At 33.1% G+C, this 11,731-nt stretch overlaps 1 protein-coding gene across 1 annotated transcript in view; it reads left to right on the top strand.

The window, feature by feature from the left end:
* The window catches only part of LOC105624575 (glucose dehydrogenase [FAD, quinone]-like), a 172,706-nt gene extending 162,743 nt beyond the window's left edge, over window positions 1–9,963 (top strand). The window contains exons 11-12 of the mRNA XM_012205932.1: window positions 3,660–3,854; window positions 9,864–9,963. Of these exons, the coding sequence (XP_012061322.1) occupies window positions 3,660–3,854; window positions 9,864–9,963 (295 nt within the window). The remainder of the gene's footprint in view (window positions 1–3,659; window positions 3,855–9,863) is intronic.
* The last annotated feature ends 1,768 nt before the right edge of the window (window positions 9,964–11,731 follow it).

Genomic DNA, 11,731 nt, shown 5'->3' with positions numbered 1-11,731 from the left:
ACACACACACACACACACACACACACACACACACACACACACACACACACACACACACACACACACACACACACACACACACACACACACACACACACACACACACACACACACACACACACACACACACACACACACACACACACACACACACACACACACACACACACACGGGGAGTGCCACATATGTTCGAGAATATCTCGGCTGAATATCTCAGAAAAAATGTTTCAGACAAATATTGCAATATATTGGATTGTTCGGAAAGTTCGTGCCGATTTTGAAGGAAAATTGAAATGCAGAAGATTTAAATTTTAGTATACACTTATTAAAATTTAAATCTTTTGAGGCACGAACTTTCCGAACAACCTAATATAAAATGATTTAATGATATTAGTTTGATCTTGGGTGGTGTCACCAGCAAGGTCAAGTCAAGGTCACATCAATTTTTTTTTAATGAAACATCCTACTTTTGATACTAGAATCTAATAGTTGATGTCAAGAGCTTTTCAAAGCAATTAAATTATTTTTTATAACTTTTCGAGATATGAGACTTGAAAATCACAGCACTGCCGGCATTAGTATTACGCAAGGTGTGCGACCAAGCTAAAACCTCTTGAATGTTGTTTAGAATTATGTTCTGGGTAATATTTATCAAGATCAAGGCCAAGATTGTATTTATTTCCATTTTAAAAAAAATGAAAATAAGAAGCATAACTCCAATAGCCTTGATCTTGACATTAAAAAAAAAATTTTTTTTACAATATACCTTCACCATTCAAGTTTTCTCAAATTTTTCAAATTTTTTTTACTAAATTAAAGATTATTTTTTTCCAAATTCAACCATGTATAATCTATACCCTTGAAACCGTATAACTTTTGTTAATGAAAAAATTTTTATTCCATCTTTTATTTCATCTTTTTCGATGAAGAGATTATTCGAAAAAAAATCATTTTTTATCAAAAGAGTATTTTACCCTTTAAACAGAAGTTAGCACCCATATGAACAAATTAGAGTTTTGTGTTTAACAACATATTTCACGGAGAACTAAAATCGGTGCCGAACAGTTCACATTGTGAAATGTCTCTATAAGTGTAACTTTTTTCTTCTTTTCATTTTTCTTGTTAAATTGACAATCTTGTACCTTTTTTGTGCGTATTTTAATTGTGTGAAAAGATTTTACTATCTGTATAGTCAATTCTGTATACTTTTTAATCTGTAATGTCGATGTCATTTTAAAATTCTCTTAAGGCGATGCTGGAGTGACGGCCAAACTTGACCATTAGTTAATAATATAGATCTTTTTAATTCGAAATAAAAAATTCGATAGTGACATCTTTAATTTATTTTTTACATTATCGTTCTGTCTTATTCAAACATATATGTGGCCTTATCTAACGTATTGCAACACCATTTCTTACAAGATCGAGTACCTACTGCTAGACACAATTATTGTTTTGTTTATTATTCTGAGTCTTCGCTCAGTATACATATACACGTAATTTACAGATTATTATAAATCTTTTTGTTTAAGCTCTTAAACTTGGAATCATAGGCCGGTATTCATAGTCAAATCTTATATTCAAGATCGTCTTAAATAAGATTTAAGAAGATCATGAATCAATCAAAGAGCCGTAATAGTATCTTAAGATAGTCTTGAAATAAGAACGGAATATCGCCCATAAATTCAGTATTATTCATTCACGTAATATATTCGAAGGATGGTTCACTATTGTTTTGTCCACACGAGCTATAAAATTTTTTTATTAAGGAAATATCTATGTCAGGTGATAGCTCTACAAGTTGAAAAATAAATAACTTTTTAATTTTTTCTTATTTTATTATAAAGTCAACTGCAGCACCTCCCATTTGCGTTTATTTTAATCCTGTAAAAAGATTTTCGATTCTGTTCAGTAAATTCGGAGATTTTTATTGATTTGCAATGTATTGACAATTTGATCACTTTAGCATTCCTTTAGAAGAAGATTCTACAGTGAAGTCCAAACTTCGGCGAGATCACTGTTTTATTGAAATTAAAATGCGACATATCGACAAAGTTTTACATACTATTATATCAATACCTGACATATACATAAATTTTAGTAGAACAATAACGTTTTAATTAGATGTTTAGGTCTAATTCTAGTAAATAATAAGTCTGTGGATTACAATTTTTTAAGTAGGTGCAGATTACAAAGTTTTTATATCATGCAAATGTCCCTCTCACAGGCATAGAGGAAACTAGAAGTTCTGCTGCGGAGCAATACATCTATTTTGATGAGGAATTTAGATGGAAAGGCCTACATTATGAACAATTTTTTCAAGCCAACAAACCATGGTTCAATAAACACTTTTTTAAAAGAGAGGAGATTGTCTTAATCAACCGTCTACATGCAAATCATTATAATCTTAACTACAACCTTCACAGAAAAAATATTGTTGTAACTAAGACCTGTCCCTATTCAGGATATAATTCAGGATATAAAATATTATTTTCTCATGTCCGCTCACTTCTCCTAAAGCTGACAAACTCATTACATATATTAATAGTTTTTATTCACGCACATTCATAACTCCTAATAATCTTCCCTCTCCTTAAAAACTCTTCTCCTAAATTATGTCATTTGCTTTTATCATTTCTCAAATTAAACAACATTTAAAACTCCCCAGCCTCGCTTTTACGATCCCTCTGGGAACTTTTGTTCTGTATGAAGCATAGAGTAGTTTATGCTCCCCTCTTAATTTGATTGACTATTCTATGCTACTTTCGAGTCTCGTCGCCTCCGGCGGCCATTTCCGATTTCTGGCCATATCGACTCAGCTTGTAGTCGAGGCCACTCTATCAGGAATCATCAAGATAATATACAAATGTTACGATGTATTGATACCATAAAGAAGATTTAGTTAATAATTTTTCAATTAATAATTTTTTTCGTTTTCAGCTTTACCTCAGATATGTATATTTTAATTCTAGAAAAAGATTTTCGAATCTGTAAAAGAGAAAAAAATAATTGTACAAAAATTATGTTTTTAGTCGCTAAAATAGACGAGAATTTCCTTACTAATTGATATTGTTATATGTGCACTGTATGTATATTATATATTTGGCTTTATAGCTATTTTTAAAACTATAGGAATTATTAAAAATTCTAAATTAATACTTTTAAACTTAAGGAGCAATTTTGCTCCTTAAGTTTAAAAGTACTAATGACTGCGTTCAGCAGAAAAAACTAATCAGATAGTGCTTAATGATTCTTTAAAATGAATTGTTCTTGCCTTTTTTGCATTTATTTAGTTCTTCACTGGATCTAAGTGTAGAAATCAATTATATTAAAGAATGTTATATTAAAGTATCACTAAGCGCTAACTAATTAGTTTTCTGTGCTGAACGGTGTCTAATTTCCAATATGACGATGCTTTTACAATAGATACGTTCAGCAGAAAAAATTGATCAGTGATAAGCTCTCAGTAATTTTTTAATATATTTGATTTTTGTCTTTTCGTTGGATCTAAGTGTAAGAAGCAATCATATAAAAAAATCACTGAGCGTTCATCAATCAGTTTTCTCTGAAATGCTGCCAATGGTCTCACTTTTAGAAAGAAGATTGTATTTATTTAATTTTAGTTTTAGTATATATCTATGTTTCGTATCTATTATAGAGTTTACAACATGAGAAATTTATACGTCGTGGATGCATCAGTTCTTCCATCATTACCAAGCGGAAATATCAATGCACCTGTGATTGCATTGGCACAAAGAGCTGCCCGTATTTTTAAAAGAAAAAGAAAAGAAGAAAAGAAGAAACGAAAACAGCCCAAATCGTACAACATTTGTTATATATTTAATATTTGTATGTAAGATTAATACATAAGATATATTATAAATATATATATTTATAATATATATATATAATAATATATATAATAATAAGATATATTGTAAATATATATATTTATATAATTACGCAAATAAAATCTATAATCAATTAAATAGCTTATGAGTATTGATGGTGCAACGTACATAAAAATTGATTGTCATTGATCTAATAATACATTTATCATATAACATGAAAAAATAAAATTCTCTTTTCTAACTTAATCTCACATAGCATAGCAGTGCTTATAAAGCGCTAAAAAAGTGCTTCTGCAGGTAACTAGCAATTTTTAGCGCTTTAAAAACGCTTTCAAAATCCTGAAAAGCGCATTATTAGCGTATACAATCAGTGCAAAATAATTGCAATTTTGTAGCATATTTAACGTAGCACAACACTGCCAGATTGCAAAGCACTCAGAAAGCGCTGTAAAGGCGCATATAATCAGCGCATGATAAATGTAGTTTTATAGTAGTACATTTACAGCACTTCTCGGAGCCAAAATGCAGGTTGTTAGTAGCGATATCATATATTTAAAATTATTATTACAAATTCATAAATACATTTCGGCCGATATTCAGCCTTTTTCAATATGTTCTAATATACAATATAATGTTCTAATATACAATAATCACACAAAATATACATTTATTTCTAGTCAATTAAAAATAAACATAAAGAGCTTGAAACTAATTTAACTCAATCGTAATAGTATTCGATGATCAAGTAAAATACTTATATTTAAATGTATGCAACTAATATGTATTCTTGTGAAATAAATGATTTTGTGTTGATATTACGATATTGGTCTGCTCATTTCATTGCAAGTCCTCGTGTAGTACAAAATTTCCGAGTTCTAATTTGAATTTACAAAATTAACTTGTATAAACTTTTTTATATGATTATTTTTATTATATTAACAAATTGATTAACTTACCTGTACTAGTATGCGAAAAGAATTACGACTCTCCAATGACAATTTTTCACAATTTAATTATTTTATTTTATTTTTAGGAATTTCTTATTAATTATTTGTTAACAAAATTTTGATAATTATCTGTATTCTATCTCTCTGGATTTATATTTGAAGGAGAGGATGAGAAAGGGAAATTTAGAGGAGTGGGATGGCTATTTTGAGAGGAGAATCATTTGCTTATTAAAGACAAATATATTTCTGGTAATCGATCTCTGCTCATTTAGTTCTGATTTTTATTTCTTTATATGGATCATTTCAGAAATTATTTTTTTGTAGGATAGTTCTGAGTGATGCGAATTCCAACCCGCTTGCGGCACGGTTACTACATGAAGAGAACATAGACGGACATACAATGCATATACACGAACATGGACTTATCATAGTGTACCTTCTTATGCTTTCTTCATGCTGTTAATCGTGCTGCAAGCGGAATTCGTATCATTGGTTTTGAGTCTAAGATTAAAATATTGTCTCAATCTAAAGCGTGTTCATTATTTAATTGATGGCAAGATACTACAGATAATGAATTAGTTGATTTTTTAATATCAGCTTTGTATTCTTTGATTTGGATTTTTATTGTAACTTCTTTTTAATTTGATCCATGTAAGAGGAATCACATTCTTGGCAATTTATTTTATAAATTATATTACAATTTTAATTTTTTTTTAAGACATCCATTTCGGTTTTGATAAATTTATAGGTCTAATAAATTCATAGGTTTATAAGTAACACTAAATCCGAAATTGTTAGCTATATTTCTAAATTTTCAGATATTTTATTCAAGTATGGGACAGTGAAAAAACTTTTTCATATGTAATTATTATAATTATTTTTACTGTTGTCATATGTTATTTTCTGAATTATATTTGTTGGAAAGCGATTTTATTCTTTTATTTATTATGCTAAAAACGAAATCCAAGATATATATTATTATTCGTTAAAATTTTTATCATATTAGAAATATTATTTTCTTGAAATTGTGGGTATGACAGATATATATACGATCGAATTGTCCAATATATAATAGCCTTTTTATATCTTTAAGATGGCTAGAAAGAAAATTTAGATATCTTCCTGAGTTTATAGGTTTTTTTTATATAAATCAAATATAATTCTTTCATTCTTAATTAATAATTTTACAAGAAAATTGACACTATTATCATCAGAATCAACTGTAAATTTAATTCTATTGTGATAATTGAATTTATCGAATATTGTTGCATTGATCTGATCTTGTGGCGCAACTAAAATAATATCATCTATGTATTGATAGTAAAACGATATGAACGTGGTGATGGAGAAAATGTTATTTTTTTAATGAGATCATTATTTAATACAATGTTTATTATTATTGGAGATAGTGGAGATCCCATTAGCATACCGAAAATTTGCTTGAAGATAGTGTTACGTCCGGAATACACGATTTTTTCTCGCGTTCAATAAATTAGGGAACGAATAAATAACCAATAATACGAGGGAAGTTTCTAGCCGAAAAACTATTTAGAATCAAGCAATAAAGAAAACTTTTAGCATCAACGCCATTGGAAATCAAGCGTTAAATCTCCTTCCGAATATGGTGGAAAAGAAAATCAAATAAACTGGTACACCGCGTTAGTATCAAGGTGCTGGGTCGCAAAACAATTCCCGTGATAATAAGGGTGACAGCGCGGATACGATATTCAAAAGAAGATGAAATGTTTAATCATCTCACGCTGATATCACGCGTGTAATCCCATGCGTATGTTTAAGACAGGGTCATAAAATTTAATGACATTTTCCGATATCGAGAAAAATCAACACAAACTACGATTCACAATTAACTAAATCCAGAGATAAAACATAGTTGATTTTTCCCAGTTGTAACAATGATAAGAAAAGAAACGGTAATCCACAACACATTTTCCCCGCGTTACGAAAGTCACCAATAAGAATAGAAAAAAATCGAAACTTATAGTGCGGGCGGAGCCAACTTAAAAGCAATTTTCCAATGATTATTTAACATTGTTATCATATCAAATGGTAGGAAAAATCCTACGAATTTGATTCCTCGATTTTTCAACCAGACACACCTTATTAAAGAACCTCCAAAAAACTGCCTATATAAACCGCGATATCGCGAGACACGATGTAAAGAAAAATTAGTTCCGTATAGCTCTATACAGTTTTGTGTAATTACACTTTTCAAAGTTATATCATCAGTGCAAGTTCTGAAGCGACTGTTTCACCGCTGTCCTTTCTAAGCGATCAAAGATTACATCATTAGATTGTTGAGGCCTCCAAGTGTCAGGGAACCTCAAAAATACACTTCTAAAAAACAGTCCCTCCTTTCAATGACTTCGGGAATTACTTCGGGAATCTAATTAGATCACTCTCTAGAAAAAATCTTAACTAATCTGTCTTTCAGCTTTTGTACTCTTAATTTTTCGTCTCCACAGCTCACCTTATTTTCGTTCTTATTTTTTCATTCATCGATTTCTTCGATGAATTCTGTATCCTTTACTTAGAAGTCCGCCTAATCCGAACTTCACTCTCTCATTATTTGCCTTCTTTTTTTTTACGCAGAGCTTGAATAAAACATTTTGTATTTAAAAATCGTAGTGAATGATCGGCCACACCTTTCCCGCGCGGCTAAACGCCTACGAATTCAAGGAAGGTTTGTCAGCTAGATGAGACTTATCAAACATACCTTAGTAGCAATAGTAATATTGGGTATGGGAAAAAGTTCGTGGCGATTTTTTAAATAAAATTAAAGTGTTTTTCTTAGAATATTGAAATCAATTTATTTAAACCAAATATGCTCCATTATTTTATTTTCTATAATATTTTGCCATTTTTGGGGCAGAGCCATAATTCCATCGCGATAGAACTTCTGTGGTTTCTGATCGAAAAACTGCTTCAAGTGATTTTCACAGGCCTCTTTTGAAGCTAGCTTTACACCATTAAGAGAGTTCTGCAGAGACCTAAACAAATGATAGTCTGAGGGTGCTATGTCAGGACTATACGGTGGATGCATTAAAACTTCCCAGCTAAGCTCTCGCAATTTTTTCCGAGTCATCAAAGATGTATGTCGAGCGTTGTCATGATGGAAGATGACACCTCTCCTATTGATTAATTCTGGCCGCTTCCTCTCAATTGCTTGTTGTAATCTCTGCAGTTGTTCACAGTAGAGTTCGGAATTAATTGTTTGATTCGACGATAACAACTCATAGTGAACGATTCCCTTCCAATCTCACCACACACACACACAATATCACCTTCTTCCTCATCAATCCAGATTTTGCGATTGCTTGCGCCTTCTCTCCTTTTTTTATCCACGATCTTTTTCTAGCTGGATTGTCGTAGGTGATCCATTTTTCATCACCAGTTATCATTTCTCTTCAGAAATAGCTCAATTCATTCCGTTCATTTCATTCCGTTTCAGTAGCGTATCACAAATATTAATTCGGTCCATCATGTTCCTAACACTCAACTCATGAGGGACCCAAACATCGAGCTTCTTTTTGTATCCAGCTTTGTGTAAATGATTTAAAACTGTTTTGTGATTGATGCCTAGTTCCCTGCAATCTCTCAGGTGCTCACATGCTTATCACGCTCGACTTTTACCATGATTTCATCGGACTTTTCAGTGATTGGTCGATCGGAATGAAGTTCATCTTTCACATCGAAATTTCCAGCACGAAAGTGAGCGAACCATTTCCGTGCTGCTGATTTTGATAGAGTATCTTCACCGTAAATAGCGCAAATTTTTTTCACAAGTTTGTGCAGCATCCTTGCCTTTATCGTAATGATGACTGCAAAATATAGCAAAATAAATTTTTTCCTTATTTATTTTCATTTTCAAAATAAAATAACTTTTGATCCACTTCACTGATTTCAATCTTTTTCGGCTCAAAACAAAGATTAAAATGTCACTTTTTAAACGCACGTCGTGTTGCCGTTGCGATTAGTAGTTGCCGACTGAGCATTTAATGCCATCTAGCGGGAAAAACGAACTTTTTCCCATACCCAATAATAATGATAGTAATAATATTAACGCTAATGATAGAGCTAACGATAGTATTGTTACGTCCATAGGACTCCATGATTCTTTTCTTTCGTGAAAAAAACTACAAAGTATAACAAGGCGAGTTCTAATCCATGGGGCTAGAGGGGAGCGTGGGGCGCAGGGAAGGAGGGGAAAGGTGTGAGAAGTTCTCAGAGGTGTTTATAATGATACGTAATTCCGCTATGTTGTGGCATCACTGGGAACCATCACCCCCACATCCCCGTCGCCGCCACCATCCCGCCGCCACCCCGCCGCCGCCGCGTTCACCCCAAAATGCGTTTTCGGGCCGCCGCAGATCCCGTGTCCACCCCAAAACCGCGATATTATAACGCGAACAAATTTTTAAAGAAAAAAGAAAAATATATATAATAAATATATATATAATAAAATGGACAAGTTTTTAAAGAAAAAAAATATATATATGTATATAATAAAATATTTTTATCTTGTCCATACTCTCATCCTCTAAATCAATATTATTTCTTTTCTCTTCTTTTCCTCCTCTTTCTCCTTTTCCTCTTCCTCCTCTTCCAATCCGATTGTCAAGACGTTCTCTATCTTTTCTTCCACTTTCTCTACTTTTTCTTCCACTTCTTCTTCCTCTTCCTCTTCTTCTTCCACTTCTTCTTCCTCCATCGCATCATCGAGACTGTTGATGAGATGGGTGAGTTCAATTATGTTTAAACGCACTCGTGTAAGATCATCCACCTTATTAACAATCTCGATGATACAATGGAATAAATGTAATTGATTGACATGTAATTGAGTGATATCGATAATAATTGTATCACTTTGAACTGAGGAGGAGGAGGCAGTCTCCTCAACTTTATTGTTTTTTTTCATCACCCATATTTGGTAACTTCTTCTTTGTGTGAATGGCCCTGATTCTAACATAGAGTCAATACGGCCAGAATCGAAAATGTCGCATGCGATGAGTAACAAAAAACAATGTGTAGAATTCGAAAAAAAAGTAACATAAACTTAATTACGCATTTGAAGCCGGTCACACTTTCCAAAAATGATAATGCAATAACATCTGATCGCGCGCGGACAATGCTAGACAAAGATTGAGATTCAATCTTCGCCGCAGCGCGCCTGTCTAGAATTTATCTTTAGGCGGCAGTTGTATATAAAACAATTCAGATCATAAGTACCGTCATGAGAAAAGTTATCGCTTATATCGTTGCGGCACTATTTATAAGAATAGCTTAATATATATAGTAGCCGCGATTATTTGCGTCGTCGAATTGCTGAAAGTTCACGCTGCATTATTTTCACACCTATAATATATTCCTTTTTTTTTCTTACGTGGAAAGATACATATATTCGTATATATACGTTCATACATATATACATACATACGTACATACATGCGTAAGTGCGTACATACGTATATGATTCGTAATATGACAAAAAAAAACAAGCGTGACTGCTATTTATCTAAAAGAGAGTACGATGGCATGTCGAGGTAGGATGAATGGATGGAAAGTAAAGAAAATATAGTACATAGTACATAATATATAGTACATAATATAGTATAATATAGTATATAGTAATGAACGAAACAATTTTTTCACATGTTATTACATCATTTCTTTTTTTGTACGTATTAAAAGCTAAAGCCAATAGTTCGCAATCGACGAGCTGATGTTGAAAATGTCGCTATCACATATAGCGTTCTCAGATGCGATGTTGGAGAATCGCATATACTTGGCATCAACCGTATCGACGAGTCGGGCTAATCGCTCGAACGTTACGTCGATACATCCGTCAAACTCAAATATACGTCGTAGCGTCGTTTCCGTCATCGTAATGCATACGGATGAAGAATCGAGACGTACGAGCGTAGCATCATTCAGCGTGCAAACGCTGACGGTTAGCGATCCAATGCTTATAAAATTATCTTTATATTCGTTTCGTAGATCTTATAAATATTCCATTGCTGCTCGTAGAAATCCTTCCACGTTTCGAGAGACAGCGACAGTTCGTGTCCGCGATGATCCCTCAGGGCGATCTCCACATAACTCGGTGGACCAACGTTGATTCCAATTTCCAAATACTTGTAGCCCGTAATCGTCAGATCATAATGTCTGCTCAATAAACGCACCGCGCGATGCTCCATGCTGTGTACGTACATAATGTTGAACAACGTTTCTTTTGTATGTAAAACGTTGAAACTTACATGTTTCTGCAATCCTTCTATGTTTCATATGATGCGTTGCTGTCTTTAGCGAAATAAATTTTTCAACCGTTCGTACAAGCGGATATCGCAAGACTGATTGCATCCGCGTAAATTACGATGTATATGATAAAACTTCTAGAATCGAAGAGGGAATAATCCTCCCCTCTTTCCAAGAATTCTGAACATGTCATGACACGTTTTATCACGCTTTCTATGTATTCTTTTTTGTCACGAGTTTATCAATGTTTATACTTTATGATTTATATTTTGATGGCATTGATGATGATGATGATGAGCACGTTGGCGACTTTGATGGTTTGTTCTCCAGGAACATTCTCAATATCTTGCTTTTTCCTTCGATGGCGACGGACTTGGCGATAAGGGACGGTATCCCTTTCGCTCGATCAATTTTCGATGTATATTCATATATTCTTTTACTCGATGTAAATGATTGTTTTAACGCTTGTAACTGAAGCAGTAGGTATAGTAGGCGGGTTTTAATCCATGGGGCTAGAAGGGAGCGCGGGGCGCGAGGGAGTACTCGTAGGCGCGAGAGAGTACTCGTAGGCGCGGGGAGGGGAAAGGCGCGGGAAGGCCCCAACGCTATTACTGTTTATGTAAACATAGAAGTGTTTTACATAAACATAACATTCTATT

The sequence above is a fragment of the Atta cephalotes genome, assembly GCF_000143395.1.
Source record: "Atta cephalotes unplaced genomic scaffold scaffold00082, whole genome shotgun sequence".
Taxonomy (NCBI): domain Eukaryota; kingdom Metazoa; phylum Arthropoda; class Insecta; order Hymenoptera; family Formicidae; genus Atta; species Atta cephalotes.
The sequence above is the reverse complement of the archived record's forward strand: the minus strand, read 5'-3'. Positions and strand labels throughout refer to the sequence as shown.